Here is a 20,288-nt window from a genome sequence, read left to right on the forward strand (position 1 = left end):
CAGACCCGAGATGCTGTAGCCAACGCTATTTAGGTCTGTTATACGGGGATACATTGGCCCGTCTTCAGTGAAACATCTCCAGCCTGCAACATTGTTCGACAACTTCAGAAAAGACGTGTTCTGTTAGGATGCGGACAATTTAGGCTTTTTTTTTCCTCCGGGGGATCTTACATTTTCATTGAGTGTTTAAGGAGGAACGACTTAGACCTGGATTAATCAACAAGGCAAAGGCTTTTGATGATTGGAAATAGATGGAAGAAATAACGAATCGCTGCTCTGGAATAAAGTGAAGGATGGATCTCCGTCTTTGACGCGTTATTCTCCTTTTTGGGGTTTGGTGTTTCCAGCGACGAGGGACCGACGCTTGTGTGATATTTTTGCGCGTGGGTAAATAAGTCAGCGCTCGCCTTCGGTCTCCGCGGTTTTTCTCCCTTCCACCGTCGAGGTGTTTCCTAAATCTCATTCGAAAGCGAGCTTTCTGCTAACCCCATCGGTACGCATGACATGGTTCAGTCCAGCTGCGAGAACCGAGCCTCGATGCATTGGGATTTTTCACCGCGCAGACACCAAGTAAATCTCCCTTTGCAAACCGTCTGAGAACTACTGTCCGTGCCAGAAAAAAAACCCTGCCATGACAACCGCCTCGAACCGGGACGGAGTGGGACTCGCCGGGAGAACAGAATGCGCTTGCAGCAGGCATACACATAACGCACCCCGGAAAGGAGAAGGAATACGTTTTTTTGCGCTAATGAAGCGCGGAATACAAGCGCACCATTGGAGCCGGCTGCTGTTCTTGTACATGGGGCTCCTAGCCACCTCGGTGGACGGTAAGTTTACCCCCCATCTCCCTCTCCCCCCCATGATGCTAAGCTCCCTGTAAAGAAATGCAGCAGGCTTCCCCCAAACCGTCGGTGAATGCTAATCAGTTGGAGGGGGGGGGGTTTGGTGGATGTCGTCGTTAAAGCACCCCAAGTTAAAGTCATATAGGGTGGTTTACTGTGGTATTCTCGTGAAAGCGGAATCTAAAGACTAATTAGGCCTATGACGCCCTCTCTGTCTTCTATCATTAAAGTGTCTAGGGGGAGGTTGAATCGACTGTGGTGCTGAGTTAACTGGTGGATGAGGATGGGTGATAACGTCTTGTTGGTTGCGAGGTGGTTCTTCAAAAAAATTGCACAATTGTTATTCGTGGCACGGACCCCTCTCTCGTGAGGTTTCAGTAATTTCGTCCACCAAGAGCATAGTGCCAGTAATTCGCCTCAATACGTTGTCCATCTGCCTCCATTCCCATTAACTACGGTCAATGTTTGGTCGTTAATCGGCCCCACTAATATGCATCGCTAATGGAACACCTTAACTGACTTTGTGCAGTACAGTGTGTGTGTCTGTTTGTGTGTGTGTGTGTGTGTGTGTGTGTGTGTGTGTGTGTGTGTGTGTGTGTGTGTGTGTGTGTGTACGCGCGCGCACGGCCGGGCGCGTGGCGGTGGGGTGGGGGGGTCTCACACTACGGCCTCTGTCTGATTAATTATAACGGAACATTCTACAGCTCTTTGAGCCTTCATGAATTATCGTCATAATAAAGCAATTTAATTTTACACAATTTCAAAAAAAATTAACTCTCAAAAAAGCTACTTTGAGATCAATCATTTTGATGAACACCCACATTTCTAATGCCAGCCTGATCAGTTTTGATATGGCACGATTGGCAAGGGACCCACACGTTTACTCATCACTGTCTTGGCTTCGGATTTTGACTATTTTTAAACCCAGAACTCACGACCACAATAAGACTTTGGCAATGAGTCATAGTTCCATCACCCACGCCGTGTACCTTTTTGATACCATCCAAGACACGGGACCACTTGAAGCATCACCCAGTTACCGCGTGCAACAATCTTCGTGATATCAAACGCCGTCACTGGGTTACATTGCCAGTAATTCAAACGTATAGCTACTTCATCCTTCGACAAATATTTGGTAGGGTAGTCATTGTTCGTTACGCTGAACTAGAAGTGCAACAGGGCTTTCGTCATGGGACGCTTGTTTGTCCCGTGTCGCCTAAAACCACAGACCTTTTTAATTGTATCACGCACCATGTTAACACACCACATGCTTGTTTAATTGGAGAGCGGGCCCGCGTGGGAGCCTGTGGTGTGGCGGCCTGCTCTCGGGTCCCTTGGTAATGGCGCCACGAGCAGTTGCCCTATCCTCCCATTGAGCGGCACCAGAGCCTCGCGCTGTGGTGCAGATGCGCGTGGAGACGTGACACGACGCGAGCACGAGGCTCCCGCTCCGGATTTTGTGTGTCACACACGTGAGCCCGCTTTACTAAATGTACCACGTAAAATGTAAACGTACTGTCTGCCGACGACGATGACTCCAAACATATGCTCTACAAACTATCATCCATATCCCGTGTGTTATCTTTGTGTTTATTTTGTACAGTTATCATCTCAGGAATTCTGCGGTTATTGATTAGGCCCTATACATTCGCCTTCTTTGGCTCGTTCGCCCTTTCACTCGCTGCTGGTGGAGATTGTCGATGCTTTTCAAATGTCTCCACGAGATGTTGAGTAGAGCACCGAGTCTCTGTGGACTCGGACCCCTTCAGCGACCCAGAGGGGAAGGCGCTCAATAAAGTCAGCTCCTTTCAAGCAAACGCGGTCAAGAACTGTGAAAGTGGAAATAGGGGGTCTTTGATTCCCGTTTTTTGGTTGTTGAGATAACGTGTTTTGCATATCTCAATGCGTTGTTCAGCACTGACGACGACTCACAACCCGCGAGCACCACTCGCGAGCCGTTATTCGATCATTCCCGGGGTGACGCACGAGCAGCCACTCATACGATTTCTCGCGTTGCCCGCGAGCCACGAAGACGTTTAAATTCACCGCAACTAAACCGTGTTGCGTTCGCGCCGTGACGTTGTAGGCTGCTGTGTGTAACTTGCTGTAGCGGCACGGCAGGGCACTCCTTCATTGTTTAATCTTTGTGATGAGGCTGTAGGCCTATTCACGGCGTTTACCCGCACTCCGTCAAAGCAACGGGTGTTTTATTCACGTGCCGCCTTTAAGTGACACCAGAGTGATGCGCGACTGATCTGTTTATAGCCGTATAAAAGCAGTGGAGAGTCGTTTTGTACGCGGTCCTCGCGTTGCTAACACGCAGCATAGCCGACACATTCAACGTCTGCTCAGCACCCCATTAAACCCGGGGTTTGGCATGCGGTTACGCAGTTGTCTGATTTGCTGTTTAGCTCTATTGCCCCTCAAACAATTCCTTTTTAAATGTAAGTTTTATCATTTGGTGTGTCCTTTACCCATTTTGGTTGCCATACAATAGCGCCAACTGTTACATTTCAGCACGTCGGAGAGCGCCTCAGCCAGTCCAGTGCGGAAGTAACAGAGCAGAAAAGGGGGCTCGCTGTGGCATGTCAGCGTCCGTAAGAGAGGTAGTAATTCACAAGCGTCTGAACGCAGCACACACTCTCGTTCTCTCCTCGTCTCCCACTACACTGTTTCACACCATTCAACAGTGGCCTGTTATCCCTTTCTCACAAGGCGTAAGGAGAGTCACAGCAGATTTATGCCTTCTTATTTATTTTTTATCAGCAATGTTCATGTTGGTGGTAAATGACCTGTTAAGTGTCTGATATCGCTATCAGGCATCAAGGGGCCTCGTATTCGACCTCTCCCAGGCCAACTAACAGGCATTTAAACAAGGATTGTGTGTGTTTGAAGGCATTTGTGTGAGTGTCAATACTGAGGTGGTAATTCTCTCTCTCTCTCTCTCTCTCTCTCTCTCTCTCTCTCTCTCTCTCTCTCTCTCTCTCTCTCTCTCTCTCCCCACCTCCTCCATCCTTTCCCTCTGGTGATTCACACTGTCATCTGTCTCCAGATGGCTGGTGTGCTGTCACTGGGCAGAGCGTCACACCAATCTCAGCACACACACACACACACACACACACGCACGCACGCACGCACGCACGCACGCACACACACACACACACACACACACACGTTCTCTGACACACACACATTTATTTTCAATAAATTCTCAGACCAGCACTGCGGTGGATTTTTGAATGTCTTGAGGTTTGATTGAAGGCAAGCTCAGTTGGCACACTCTTCTCCACACACATACACACACTTCCCTCACACAGAGAAAATGACGGTGGAGTTGTCCTTGGGTAGGACGCTTTGCTATCAATATGTTTGCATCTCACAGATAAGCATTCGGGTGTTGCAGCCAAAAGTGGAAGACTGAGGTGGAGCTTAATCTGTTGCCTGAGGTAAATGGGATGGCAAGGGATGTAGCTCTGAAAGCAGCATTAACATTCGATCAGTCTCCAATGGTTGGGGGGGGGGGGAGTGTAGATGGATGGATGGAGCAGTAGATTGAAGGAGAGGTGAATTGATAAACTGATCTATCGGATGGAAGGACCGACAAAAGTGACCGATATACATAAACATGCAGTCGCTAGTCAACATACAGACGTATGCAGTCAGGCAGATGGACATGCGGACAGCCCGACTGAGTTCCCGTCCTGATAGGTATTCGTCAGCATACTGAAGTGCTGAACGTCAACACAGGCATAGACACTAAGCGACGGCGTCTCAGCTTGGGCGCTTTTCCCTTTCATTTGTTGTCAACCATGCATATGAAAAACACAGTGCAATCATCCTTTTGAGAATGCTACCTCTTCAGCCAATCAATGTTATTTAATGGGCATATTTGCATGTGTTAAATGCAACTAGCGGAATTTGTAAAATGTCGTTTTTTATTTTCAGCCTTGTTTTAGTTTTCAGTGAACACACTTTTTGATGTACAATTCGTCTGCGGTTCAGTGCTAAACCACTTTTGCACTTTCAGTTTGGCCGCTCTTCTATTCTTTGCTTTGTATTGCTCATGCAATCGCAAAGTATAAACTGCCAACTATTTATCTCCTATTGGCTTGAAAACCGAACCAAGTTAAAAGGTACGAAAAAAGAAATAAACCCCTTCAAGAAAAGTTGCATACAAGCGCAGAACACCTTCAGCTCTTTCAGGCCGGTGCCTGAATCATCCCTTTCTCCCGTGCTGTCCTTATCAGGCCTCCAGGTCTTCCTCTTGTCGTCCCTTTGCTACTATAAATCCCCAGCATGTGTAACAAGAGCCTGCCTCACCGCTGTCTGGTCTGCTTCAGAAAAGGGAACAGCATCGTCAGACCTTTCTCTGGCCTTCTGATTTACACCCTTTGTTATCAGATAGCAGACATCCCCGCGTATCGGAGATTACACACCTCACACGGGGTGACTTGTCCCCTTGTCCCCTTGTCCCCTTTACTCTGTGTCCTGTGTCAGCCTCCCTCTCTCTCTCTCTTCCTCCCGTTCTGCTCATTCTTTATATCGCTATCACACTCACGCTCTCTCCCGTTCTGTTCTTCTATCTCGCTCGCCCCCTCTCTCCATCGTTCCTCCTCTCTATCTCTGATGCTCCCTCACCCGCGGTTGTCATTGTATAGGTGATCTGTCATGAGTGTTTTCCTTCAGGGAGAGATGAATGATCATGTTGCCAAGACCACGCCTGTGTCTTCATGCTGTGTATGTTTGTTTATGCATACCCCCGCAACATGCTTGCGTGCAAACTAGCAGACTTACTAGCATGTGGTTGTGTGTACACATGCATACTGTACAATGTGTTTGATTATACAACAGCAGGGGTTTGTGTTTACACATACATACATTACATGTATTTGTATGTATGCAAGCATGCTACAGAACATTCCCCGATATGCATGCCATATATATTTATGCCCCTCTTTGGAATTCATCGCGATGAAGGAATCAGTAAGGAATGTTTGAGCTCTATTAGGGTGGATCAATGGTTGTGTGTGTTTCTGCATCTTTTGTTTCGGAACACAAGGAATTATACTGACTGAAAAAGATCCCTGGGTTGCCATGGAAACGGCGTGCAGCTTTACATGAAAGGAATGTTGAACAGTCCCCTTTGAACATCGCAGCGCTCTCTCATTCTTCGCACTACCCGTTTGCCCTCTCGGTTTCTCTCGGCCTGATTCGGCCTCACCATCTCTAGCTCTCGCTCTCGTTCTCCGCCTCGCTATCTCTCTCTTCTCTCTGTTTCTTGCACTCAAAATTGAATATATTTGCTTGAACAAAGACAAGGGAACAAAGTGCACACATGTATGCACTGATGTGTGTCGGCGCTGCGAACCGAGAGGAAAGACCACCAGACATCCAATGGTGCAATCGATTACTGTGCTGTGTGTGTGGGAGCTACAGTTCAGAGAAAGCGGGAGACAGAGAGAATGCCAAAGGGATCTTTTAAACTGTGCGGAAGACAAATAAAATTGTAGCAATGATAATAACACCCTGCAAAGGGATGAAAATGGAATAATTGTATTTCTTGATTCATTCCATCAGGTTGCCTCAGGGCGAATTAACTGAAGTCCTGCTCCTAGTCCAGGGAGCTCAACTGAGCTGGCATGTGTGCATGTGTGGTTGCTGTTCTGGTTGGGTCTCTGTGTGGGTGTGTCTGTTTCTCTTTGGCTGTGTAGCTATTGATGTGTTGTGTGTCTCTGTTTCTCTTGTTGTGTGTCTCAGAGGTTCACTTGCTCTTTGTATGTTTTGATTTGCGTGTGCGTTGCAGGGTATCTTGACACACCTGTTAGTGCTGTTGGTAAAATATGACGAAGCTGGAGCAAGCTGGCTGTCTCTCTTTCTCTCTCTCTCTCTCTCTCTCTCTCTCACCCCCTCACCCCCTCTCTCGCTCTCTCTCGTGCACACTCTCTCGCTCTTGCACAATCTCTCCCTCTGTATCTCGCACTCTCTCAGGAAACACAAGCCCCTTTGCACCCTACCTCCCCCGTCCTGACTCCAAACAACCATGTACGAACCACTTGTATTCAGGTCTCACTGTTGGCTAAGAAACAACCACATTTAATAACGTCATAAAATGCCATCTGCCCGTTTCATGGTATCACTGAAACCGAGCACGGAAATCGCTGGTTACCGATTTACATGACCACATAAACACACCTGATTTCAGTGAGATGTGATTGGTTACTCGCTGTTCCACTGTTCCTCGTGCCTTCTCTGCTGCCGGTTTAGGATTCACCATTGCCATATTATAGACAGATTTAGACTCTTTTTCTTACTGAGCATGTGTAAACTTTTGTATGTGCATTGCTTGGGCATTTGCCAACACAGAGTTCAAGAATAGTTATTTTCTTACATGCTAGTGTGTACGTGTGCATGTGTGTTGCGTGCATATGTTTGTAGTCATGTCCATGTCTGTAATTAGATTTCTTGATACTGTGTAAATGCTAACCAAAAGGAATGGCCTGTAGCTACTGGACCATGGCTCTTTTCTATTGGTGCGCTGCCACAAAAGATATTGTGTGGGATGAATTTTGCCACTAGAGTTGGAGACGTAGCCACAGCGTGTAGGCGTTTTCTTGCTAGCCCACGCTATTGTGTGTTTCTATGAGTCCCATTTTGTTTTGATGTCCATGCACCATGCAGAATTTCTGAGGTATTTAGCCGCCTGCATCTGGGAAATCCATTCATTGCCTTCGGTCCCTCTATTGTGGTCATGTCCACAATCTACAGCAAATACGTTAGTTCCTCTTGTAATTATCAGTTGGGGGGGGGGGGGGGGAATGCATTTAAATATAGAAAATAGCAAATGGCTGTCAGTTTAATGGTTGGACATCCAGCTCAGCTGAAGGATGGCTTATTCCATTGTAGAGGCTGACTTCCTGAGACGGATACCATTCAAACCTCAGTCAACTCAGAGTGACAGTTTCAACAAACAAGACGTTTCTACGACTAAGAAATCAGGGATATAATGGTATTAGAGGAAGAAGGAGGAGCCCATGAAGGAAATAAAAGTTTCAAGTCAATTCATATGTGATAAAGGAAGGGGGGGGCAACTCCAGTTGGAGTCTCCCCTGGCATCTGGCTGCTGCGTTGTAAAGGCAGGCTGTGTGGCCCTCCTTCAGGCATCATCCTAATGCACACACACAAACACAGGCAGTGCTGAGCTCACTTATTTCTATTTTAATGGCAGTCGTCTTGAGGTTAATTCTGATATGATGCGGTCAAGGCATGCATATGCACTGACACGCCGAGAGACAAATAGCCACGCTGAGTGGGTCTATGGGGTAGAAGGGGGTTTATCACCTCTCTCGGGAGGTACTTACCGGCACATACAAATATAAACATGCGCACATAGGCCTATACCCACACACAAACACACACACAGGCACAGGCAGGCGGGCAGTTAAGCAGGCACACACATGTACACACATACTTACCTGCCTAGACTCTCTCACACACACACATGCATGCACACACACACAAACACACACACACACACACACACACACACACACACACACACACACACACACACACACACACACACACACACACACACACACTCACATACCTACAAATTCACAGACACACATGCAGTCTCACACACAAACAAACACACATATACACACACATACATGCACACTGACATACACGTAATTAAGATTAACGAGTCTTACTTACCCGTGTATAACCGCCTTATTTTGTTAGTCCTAATCCTGCTTTATCAGTTTGGCTTCTAATAGTAGCTAGCAGCACAAGGGCGGTCCGGTGATTGGCCTTGGGGTCTCGCTAGTACTGCAATTTCAACTTCTATATTATGTTTCCATTCCTCTGCCAATTATTTTCGGAATGGAACAAGTTTTGGTCGAGTCATTGTCTTGGTGCCATGTTATACTGTTTTAACACTTCCTACTTTTTGGGGGGGGAAGGTTTACCAACTTTGTCACGGCCAACCGATATCAATCAGTGTCAATCCAATGCCACGGAGCTACTGTTTGTCTTGCTAAGTGGTCATTACAGTTTGGCAGCATCATTAAACAATTAACTTAGTTCACTTAAGATAGAGTAATGACCCATGGCAGAAGATGGGGAGGGGTTCCCGGAAATCTTGAGCTGGATACGCCGTGGCGTCTTTGGTCTTAAGTAGTGCGTGATCTGGGGAGGAGGGGGTGAAGAAACAAGAGAGAGAGAGAGAGAGAGAGAGAGAGAGAGAGAGAGAGAGAGAGAGAGAGAGAGTAAAAAAGAGGTTAGAAAAAAGAGAGAGAGCCAACATTGGCTATTGTGTACACTGTGAAGCTTTTGGGATATTGTGAGGAGGGGAAATAACTCCCCGTTTCTCCCATCCAATTGAGAGCACCTGTGAAGTCACCCTAATCTATGTGCAAGGTCTCGTCTGCGTGCGGTATGGTAGCATGTGTAGGAATGAGCAGCAATCTGGGGTCCTTGGTGGGCCTTTCAGTCAAGGTGATCCAGGAAGGTGGGCTGGAATGCACCTATACTGCACAGATGATACACTACACACACACGCATCGACATACACAGGGATCATTCCATGCCCACAAAGGAAGGACAAAAACACACACACACACACACACATTAACAGTGTAAGCATTCAGGCATACTCTGATGCACATACTAACATACACAAGCATGTGCAAACGCACTCATTCAAACGCACACATACACATTCCGACAGGCTACAGGTACACATTGAGGCACACACACACAATCTTGTTTGTGTGTGTGCACTCCATTCAAACAGGCACCCACACAAACACAGCTGTACAGGCTACTTACATAGAAAGACAAACACACACAGACACACACACACACACACACACACACACACACATAAACACACAGCTGCTTCCCTCCAAATAGACCTCTAGGATTTGCGAAGAGTGCAGATTTAGCACTCTTTCGCAGTGAATGTCACACAGGATGTGTTTGACCTCAGTCGGAAGAGCAGTGAGGGGCAGACTATAGGAATCCTCTCACTTATCACACACACACACACACACACACACACACACACACACATACACACACACACACACACACACACACACACACACACACACACACATACTTTCTTATTTCCCTTTTCTTTCTATTCCATTTTCAAAGTATTATGCCACCTAATTGTGTTTTTGTAGCCCTTGTGTTACAAGCTGTACCTCAATTTTTTTTTTTTTACAACAATCTTAACACAAGCCAAAAGTATCAGCAGTCCATTTCATCATCGTTTTTTTATCGTTCTTCCTCTATGGTTCCTTCTGTCTCGCCCTCCCCCTGGAGAAAGGATATGGCTAGCGACTATCCATCAGTGTGTCACTGTCCCTCTGGTGCAGCAATGCATCCCTGCCACAGAGCAAGTAGCCTGGCATGGCAAACACAACCGCATACACACACACACTCACACACACATACGCACACATACACTTTCACATAAAAACACACACACGCACACACACTTGCACACACACACAAACCACATACCACATACCACACAGTCACACATACCACAGAAACACAGTCACACACACACACACACACACACACAGACACACAAACACACACAGCCATACCACAAGCACACAGTCACACACATACCACAGAAACACACACACACACACACACGCACACATACCACCCAAGCATCCACTCAAACACATACACACACACACACATGCAGGATCACAGACACACACCAAGGTTACCTCGCTATCCCTCTACTGGGACCCGTTTGCACTTGGATCTGGGGGCTGAGAAGCAGTGGGGAACAGCAGGGCTAGATTTCCAGTGTACTGTCTTCCATGATAAAACACGGAGAAAGTCACCCCTTGACCATGTCCTCAGTCTCTTATGTGCTATGTCACCTTTTGTTGGGAGTTTTTTTTTGTAGCTCCCGTTCTATTTTTGGAAGCCTTTATTTACCTGATGCATACTAGATGGATAAAAATATATTAAAGTGACCCTCCTCCACTTTGGCGATGAACTTGCCAGGCAGTGGCCAGCGACAGCACAGCCCGCAGTCTCTCTTTATGAGGTCTTTATAGGGGGTCACCGATGTCGGCTACAGGATGGGCCCAACCCCTTCAGATTTACACCCAGGGGCCCCAAAATAGGGCATGGACTCCCGGCAGCTAATTTCATAATGCACACTCAGGATGGGGGGCAGGGGGAGAGAGGTAAGTTATGGTCCAGATATGTCAAACTTAAGACTTGAGTCCTAGGGAGCTATTTGTTAATCAAGTCCAGCCTGCAAACAGAGGTTGTCTACTTGTGGGTTTGACCTTACCGTTACTCTTCTTAATCTGTGATATGGGATCCTGGGAATTCAAATCTTCTACAGGTCGGCTCTATCCTCCTTTTCGTCTCCAAGTGTCCAATAACTGCTAAGTAATCGCTTGGACTAAAGTGTACTCGGTGAACTTACCCTAAATCCAATAGAAAAAGACTATAATCGTGTTGTGAAGTGATCCTAAATACCTCAGAGGATGTATTTTGAGTGAAAGTTGACGTGTATTTGTCTCATTTTTTTATTTTTTTATTCTTGGAAACAATGTTGGTGAATCCAGCCAAAAAACCTCTAAAGACAGTGCTGCAATAATTGTATTGGACTGAAATGTGTGTGTCCCAGTATTGATTTTAGGATTAGGTCACTTGGCACCAATGCAAGAGCTTCACAAAACTCTATCTCTGGTTGGCACAGCACACTAAAAGTCCATACATTTAAGACCAGTAGGCAAATGTTTATCATAAAATGCAATTTTAATTTTAGTTTAATTAAATTAGCGAAGCTTTTATGTAGTGTGACTTGCTGAATTAACATATATAAAATGGAAAACCAGGTAGCGAGTTATGCCTGTGGTCAAGATTGCTAACCTTTAAGGTGATTGATGGTGAACTTAAACCGAGACTATTTTGACTTGGAGCGGGACACCCATAGTCTAGCACAGCATGAATGCTAGCATAGCCACAGAGTCATATAACTGTTAAAGTACCCCAAGCCGCCCACAGCTACACAAGGTATTCTTCACAACTCATACACCTGGAATGCACGTAGAGACGCGCAGCCTCAATAGGCTTCAGCTTCTTGTCAGGCTGGGCCATCTGGCTGCCGTGAAGACCATTGATTGGCATTTGTTTAATGGAGGCCTCTGTAATGCCTGGGCTGATGAGAAGGTTATTGACCGGGCCTCTATCCACAGAGAGTCAGCCATGGAGATTTCACCTGGATATTAGTATTGACCTTGCTTAAACAGCACCCCCTCTCCTCAACCACCCCCCCACACACACAATCACACACACTTTTGAGGGCGTTCATTGGTCAATTTGCATAAATAAATTATAATGCAATCATTCACTCTCCTTTATCATTGGCTTTTTGCAGTACAAATTGGACAAGGAGGTAATTGTGGGTACAGACAGAGTCTAAAATGGCTGATGATCAGCTGTTCTCACACACAATGGAAGGCGTTTGAATGCATGACTATAAAGGGCTCAGTGCAGATGTACCGTAGGCAGCCCGGGAAATGTGTTCATTTTCACATTCATGTCTGGGGAATGTGCTTTTCATAACCTTCTCCTATAATGCCTTCAATAGGCTCTCCATTGATTACCATTCACCATCCTGACCAGACACTACTTTGATCTTGCTGTCTTAGTGATGTTTTTTCTGTGTAAGAGTAAGAAAACCAACATAACAAGCCCCATGTTCCATCCAGTCCTTTAATAATATAGTGTTTATTTTGTCTGTTTCAAAATCGAGCGGGTGAACATTGCCCCAAGCATCACCTAATTTGCTTTCTTCATTTTTGTGAATTACGTTCTCGGCTCGCTGCCTGATTGCCTGGAAAATCCCTCAGAGATTGGAAAGAACAAGGCAATCTTTCAAGGAATTTGCAAAACAGGAAGGACTCTGAGCTGTGGATAGAGACATCCATGTGTGTGGGTCTTCAGAGAAAGACGACAAGGAGTCGGTTGTTTGGCAAACTGTAAGGCTCAAGATATGTTTTTTTCTTCTTAGCTATTACATAAAACACGCTGTTTTTGTAATTTGTTTTTTAAATGATATTTTCTTTTTGCTAGCAACGGTAATTTTTGCGAAATTCACATTTTGATTTGCTTTTCAGCAGACATAAATAAACAAATCACAATGAGTATCGTTTCCATTTTTTCCTCTCTCAAAGCCACAGGATCTACCTCGCATCCAGACTCTGTTGCTCATTGCCATGCAAATGTTCATCCCTCACATTATATTCAGGGGCACACATCCGAAAAACAACAACATATTGACTCGCTGCTTGTTGCATTGTTTGTGTGTTTTGCTTTTTTCATCTATTGTGGGTTATGCAGTTAACAGATGTCCTCCAATTATATGCACCTAATTACATTTTAATCAGGCGGCATTGTGATTCAGGCCCATGGCTGTAGCAAGCACAAAAAAATGGAAGGGGGGGGGGGTGCTTGGTAAGAAAGAAAATAGACCACACTTACATAAATAGCATGTGTTCTGTCCGTGTTTTTCCGCTCATTTTCTTATTCTCTAGCAACACTTCTATCATCACTTTTAGTTGATCATGGGATCCTGTGCCCTTGTTCTCCAGTTATTTTTAGTTCACTCCCCTCACATAATAATAATGTACAACCCTTACACAGACTGGCTGATGACATGTTTCCTCCCACTATATATTCTGTTCCATCTATTCGGATTAATGTGATGGTGAACCCACTGACAGATGTAGGCTGAAATGTGTGTGAGTGTGTGTCTGTCCCATCATGTCTATGATGGGACAGATATAATGGAACAATGAATGTGACCACGGTGACATTTACGTGTATGTGTGTGTTTGTGTGTTACTGTTTGGGTTGAGCGATCAAAATAGATCACTATCTCCCATGGCACACTAATATAATGTATTCCATTTGGTTAAAGCATTGTACAGCACGGTGCTCTGCATACATAGAGCACAGCACGGTGAGACCCAGTGGGAACCGATCTCCTAACCCTGGCTGTTTTCATGTTCATGTAATGTATATTCTTAATGTGGTGCTCAATCAGTGGAGGCACACACAACCAGGACTGAGGTTAACACATATACACAACGTACACACTCACTCACACACATGCGCACAAACGTACACATATATATATATACATGTGTATATGCACACGCACATATATATGCACACACACACCAATTTATGCGGCACTCTTAACTGCACAATATCTAAGTGGAGTCCCATATCACATCTCTTTATGGATTGAATAGGACAGAATCTTAATCATTGATTAGAAGTCTAAGACTGGGCACCAATCCGGCAAAAGTGAGTCATTTTCCCTCGAGATGGTCTCTCTCCTCTCCCTCCCCCTCCCTGCTGATGGATTGTCCCACACACAGTTATTAAAAATCGCAGAGTGAGTGCACTCCTTTTTACGATTCACCCCTGACTAGAATGCAATATGAGTGGGGCAATTAATGTAAAATGTGTGCTACCGTGTGTGTCTGTCTATCATGTGTGTGTGGTGTACTTGTGTTTTTGTGTGTGTGTGTGCGTATGCCATAGGCACACAAGGGCCCTTCATGGGAATAAGCAATCAAATACCATAAATATCCGATAATACTAATAACCCATAATAGCTTTCTCTCTCTCTCTGTCTCTCTCTCTCTCTCTCGGTCTCTGTCTCTGTCACTCTCTCACTCTCTCTCTCTCTCTCTCTCTCTCTCTCTCTCTCTCTCTCTCTCTCTCTCTCTCTCTTATGTGTCTCTCTATGTGTCTCTCTCTCCCAATGTTGAACTCTCTTTGGCTTCATGTTGATGTGGGTAATTAGTACAGATGTGTAAAAAGGGCCTCCATGAGGGAATACGTGGTGTGAGGAAGGTGCAAGGTGTGGGGGGAATGACAGCGGAGGACCATCCACAGCTTGAACTGCTCTAATAACTTCTGCCATGTGCATGTGTGTCAATGGATGGCGTGAAAGTGTGTATGTGTGTGTCTGTGTGTGTGTGTGATTGTGCGCCGCTGGTTGTATCTGTTCATGTATCCGTATGCACTGATCACTATAAGTGTGTGTGTGTGTGTGCGTGTTTGTGCGTGCGTGCGTGTGTGCGTGCGTGCGTGCGTGCGTGCGTGCGTAGAGCATGCACAGTTTTACAGTCGAACTTGGAACCGCACTTCATTCACTCAAATAATCACAACTAACCGACCATGAACCCTCACTCACACACAAACTCACCCACCCGGGTTTTGTGTCTCTTTGCCCCCACAGGTCAGAACTGCAGTTACACGCTACACCAACCCAACGGGACGATAGAGAGCCCCGGCTATCCGTATGGCTACCCCAACTACGCCAACTGCACGTGGGTGATCGTGGCGGCGGAGCACAACCGCATCCAGCTGGTGTTCCAGGGGTTCGCCTTGGAGGAGGATTTTGACCTCCTGTCCGTGTACGACGGCCCGCCCAGCCCCGGGAACCTACGCACGCGGTAGGCACCTGCACGCTTTCTGTTGTTTTTTTTATTATTAACCTTTATTTACCCAGGCAAAGCTAATTAAGAGCAACATTCTTATTTTTGAAGTGCAGCCTGAAAAGAGCTAGAAGCTCTTTAAGGGGAAGTGGGGTGTGCTAAAAGTGAAAACAAGGTTATATAAATTACACTTAGAACAACACAATATAATACAATACAATACAATAAAACAGGTAATCAGTAGGGCATGACAAGAAGGCCTATTCAGCAAGTGCAGGAGTCAACTTTGATTTGTTGCAGATTTTGTTTGAAGACAGAGAGAGAGGTGAAGACAGAAAGTTTAAGGGTGTTTTGTAGGATGTTCCAGTCAAAGGCTGCAGCGAACCGGGAGGCACTGCGTCTGAAGACGGTGCAGACTTTGGGGATGGAGAGGTTGATGAATGCACTGGACCTTAGATTGCGGGCAGGGTGGGAGAGATGCAGAAGGGAAGAGAGGTAGAGAGGTGTAATGCCAAGAATGGTTTTGTAGATGAACAGAAACCAGTGATGGAGCCGTCTGGTGTGAAGGGAAGTCCAGTCTACCAGATTATATAGGTTGCAGTGGTGAGTGGTGATGGAGCCCCAGTGGCAAAGTGAATGGCGGAATGGAGGAGTAGGTTTTCTACTTTAATGTTTTTTCCAAAGATGTACTGGTTGGTTATAAGTACTTTGTAGCTATGTTGAGGTAGAACCTGGTCGTGTGTGTTGTTGCGTTCAGTGGAGAGTACACTGTGGTGAATATTGGGGGGTTTGACTGTAGTTTTTGGTTAAGGTAGGGTTTAGTGTATGTTTGGTTGAGTAAGATGCCAAACCATACCAACACCTTTGTAAGGGGTTTCTAACATGTATGTGAAGTTTATTTTGGTTTACAAAGTCTGTAGAATAACTACATTATCAGATACTCAAGTGTGTACCACTATAGATTATGCTTTGGGCTGAAATTTAGGTTGTTTTAGTGTGTTTGCATGCAAAACAGTACATTTGATATGACATATAGTCAACATTTTTTTTAATTTAATTTATATTTTTGGTAAAACTTGAATTACATTAAGCAATATTTGTTTGTCATATTTTCAAAATCCCTAATCTTTCAAGTAAAAACAGTTTTGCAAACTATATATTCCTGTTCTATAACAAAATCTAATATCAAAGTATAATGTTAAATGAAGGGCTGTAGTCAACCAAAGAAAATCTTATAGTCGCCTGTAATTCAACAAACTCCATGGACCTTAGATTATGCCTGTTTTCTCTAAATTATCTAAACAACCGCGGTTCACTCTACTCTACCTGGTTGCCTAAAAATTTAAAATACATAAAACGTGAGTGCTATTTGGAGGGACTCAGTGGGTTTCAGATCCACTCTTGGTCCGAGTTGGCCTCGGTTAGAGCAGAGCCTCAAGGCGGGTCACACGATACGAGCTCCGGAGCGCCGCCTGGGCCGTGCCATGTAGGAACACCACGAAGAAGATGAAACGTTTTTAGAATGCCAACACACTTTTTGGTTGTAATTTTTACCAAATGCTGACACACCAACAACTTATTCAACATGGTCTAAATGAGTTGAGTTAATAGAATAAATGTTCAGTACGTAGACTAGCAGTCATCCTTAAATTGGGCCAATTCAAAGTTGTGAAAACCGGGGGGGTTTTGCCTCTTGTCTTAAAAGTCTGAGGCTATTAAACCATATGATTATTATAACAGAAACTACAAAGCCTTGAATATTATTTGTATTCATAATTAATGTTATTTTCTAACACAATATAGCCCATCACTTAAAAATAAAATACATCGGTCTACATATGTCCATCCTGCCCTCAAATAATGGATTAAGAAGTTTTATCCTTTACGAAAGTAACCCCAGCAATGGGAATTTGATTGAACAAGTGCATATCGACCAACCGACCAGAACTTGAAAGCCCTAGTTAAATGGTAGACCGACTGTGATTGGTTTAATGTTTATGAATTTCCCTCAAGGGCATTTAACATGTGCTCTAAACATGTTTTAACTTTCTTAGAAATGTACAGGAAATGACATGGAAACATGGAAACAAATGAAAATAGGGTGTATTATTTGTGTAGCATCAATCAAGTGTTAAATTTCCAAATAATTGCTGTTTTCCTCAACTGCCTGGACGCATTTATCAAATCGCAAGCTTGTTTTGTCAATTTCTGCGATTCTTACACTTCCTCAAATTCTCAAAATTCGTCAAAATACACTGGCAGAAAATGAGTTCACGCATAATTGAATCGTTGCTTCCAAACAGATCATGACAAACACGTTGCTGTCAATACAGTGTGTCAGGGCTGGGAATCACTGGGGCAGTATAGCTGTCACTTTGTGTTCAGAAACGCTATGTCACTGAAATAACCGTCATGTTCATAATAAGCAGGCAGTCAAAAGTTTTTTTTCTATCATATACACAATGAAATGACCAAAAGGACTGCTGTGTCTGTCGGGGTGGAAGATATGTACACACAAATAAAACACAATGTTTCTATTTATAAAAGGTTTTCGACACAACTGTATAGTACATTTCTTATGTGTTTTAGACTGGAATATCCTAGTATAGATGTTTCTTAACAATGGCAACTGTTTTGGCATTGTTAAGAGTGTTAATTGCTACTGCTAGTTTAATAAGGCTTATTGGTTCATGCTAGTCTTTACAATTTGACCAAAGTCTACGGGTAACTGGCTATTGCTAATTATGCTAGCGATGATAGGCTATGGGTGGTGTTAACAGGCTAGGCATAGTGTTATTAATGCCTGTGATGGTACGTTAAGGTAGTGTTACCAGGCTAGTCAAAGTGATTATAGTACCATAGATGATAGGATAAGGGCAATTTTAAAACACTAATCATAGTGTTATTAGTTGATGTGTACTGAGGGTAATGTTAGAAGGATAGTCATGGTGTTAATGCAATTGTCAATCCTAGGGCAGTAGACCTTCTATTTTAAATGTTAAGAGGTTTTGAGGCACCTGTTAATATTTTTCATTTTGGGGAATGAATGGAAGCAATTACAAAAACGATACCATTTGGCATTTTATATTGGCATTGAGAGCTATTTTGTTTGCTCTCATCACGGCATTAGACTCTGATTTAATTGTAAAACACCTTAATGCAAGCAATAGAATTCTATAAAGGCACATTATCCCTGAATGAATGCGCCTGATTAGCATTGTCAGTCTTTATCTCCCTTCAGGCTCACCTTTATGGTAACACAAAACGTCTGATCTGATGTAAACACACACACACACTCTCGCCCTGTCTCCCTGTGGGCCGGGCTGACTTTAAAATTGGCCAACACAATTCAGATTCTCACGGTGGACCGGCACGTCAGAGAGGCGAGCTGATAGAAATATTCCCAGGAGGGCTTTTGTTACTGACTCTGCATTGGTCCCATCCACCTCGTCTAACACGCAGAGAGTGGGGGGATCAAAAAGGGAATCGGATCTCCTGTATTTACCGGCCCTGCTTCTCCGTCGCGCTTCTCCGTATTCACACCCTCTGGCTTCCCTTCGGTAGAGATGTTCCGGTGGGACGGACAGAGAGAAAAATAAATAAAGTGGATGAATAGATAGCTTGAGAGAGAGATAGGAAGAGAAGATAGGGAGAGCTGGATGAGATAAGAAGATATAGATGGAGATAGTATGATATGGCTTGGATAGATGGAAATACAGAGAGGGAAGGGGAGAGAGAAAGAGGTACAGAAGGATAGAGAAAGTGTGAGGTAGCGACAGATGAGATATGAAAGATATTAAGGGATGGAGAGGCAAAGAGGGACAGAAAGACAACAGGAAGAGAGAGAGGGTGAGAGAGGAGGAGACATGGTGGAAGAGAGACATGTAGAGGCAGAGGGAGAGAGAAAGAATTGTGCAGGGATTAGGAAACAGAAACAGTGGACCTGAATGGGTAGAGCGGGATATGAGTTTCAAGGTTTCGCTACATGGGAGCGAGTCAGGCGTTCCTGCAGTTTGTTTTCCTGCGTGTATTGGGAATTGAATTTCCCTCTCCACCTGTATGTGAAGGCTGCTCCACCTGAGAAATGCTGTTAAATATTAGACTTCTGTTTTATGACTCGATGAGCATGGAAATGGAAGCTAAAAAGAAATCTCAAAACAAATCATCTTCAGTAGCAATACACGCACACACACACACACACACACACACACACACACACACACACACACACACCAAACACAGATACAAACAATCCTACACAATTACCTACAAGAAAGATATCCATGTGATCGCTCTGCCCCCCCCCCCCCCCCCCCCCCCCCCCCCCCCGTTTCCGTGTCAACAGTTCTTTTCTCTCCATTTCTCTCGCTCTTCCACCTCCAAATTCTCCTTGGCTCCCATTTCCTTTCCCCCCCCAATTTTAATATCTTATCTCTTTCTGGAACGATCTCCATTTTGTGCTTCTCTCCCATGCCCTGTTTGCCGAATCTGATCAATCTTTTATGTATGATTGTATGCCAGAAGCAAGTGTTGAGATTTTTCCTTTTAATCTCAAGTAGACACCGAAAATGATGTAACTATTTTTTTTCTTGTCTTGCACATTTTTCCATCCCAAGGAATGAACCAGATTCAATGTGTCCTGATGTTGTTTGTCAAAATCGTTCTTATCTCGTTCTCATTTTGTTTGCTTATCACCAAACAAGTCACAGGCTTACAGACTGTGTGTTAATGCTTTGGTATTGTATGATGCTCGTTGCTTGCATGAAAATCTATTTTTCCTGTGGTTGTTTGTGTGTGTGTGCATGGGTGGGTCTGTGTGTGTGCACTTGCAAGTGTGTGTGCATGTGTGTGTGTGTGTCTGTGCATGTGCACATGCTTGTATGTGTGTGTGTGTGTGTGTGTATGCATGTGCGCTTGTGAATGTGTCCCTGCACGT

General features: G+C 44.7%; 1 protein-coding gene across 1 annotated transcript in view; it reads left to right on the top strand.

Moving 5' to 3' along the window:
* Positions 1 to 631: 631 nt before the first annotated feature.
* Positions 632 to 20,288, top strand: part of csmd2 (CUB and Sushi multiple domains 2) — a gene marked incomplete at both ends in the record, with an annotated part of 202,510 nt that continues 182,853 nt past the window's right edge. Inside the window, 2 exons of the mRNA XM_079749377.1 lie at positions 632 to 827; positions 15,154 to 15,370. Of these exons, the coding sequence (XP_079605503.1) occupies positions 632 to 827; positions 15,154 to 15,370 (413 nt within the window). The remainder of the gene's footprint in view (positions 828 to 15,153; positions 15,371 to 20,288) is intronic.

This window comes from Pollachius pollachius, assembly GCF_949987615.1.
Source record: "Pollachius pollachius genome assembly, chromosome: 13".
In the NCBI taxonomy this organism is placed as follows: domain Eukaryota; kingdom Metazoa; phylum Chordata; class Actinopteri; order Gadiformes; family Gadidae; genus Pollachius; species Pollachius pollachius.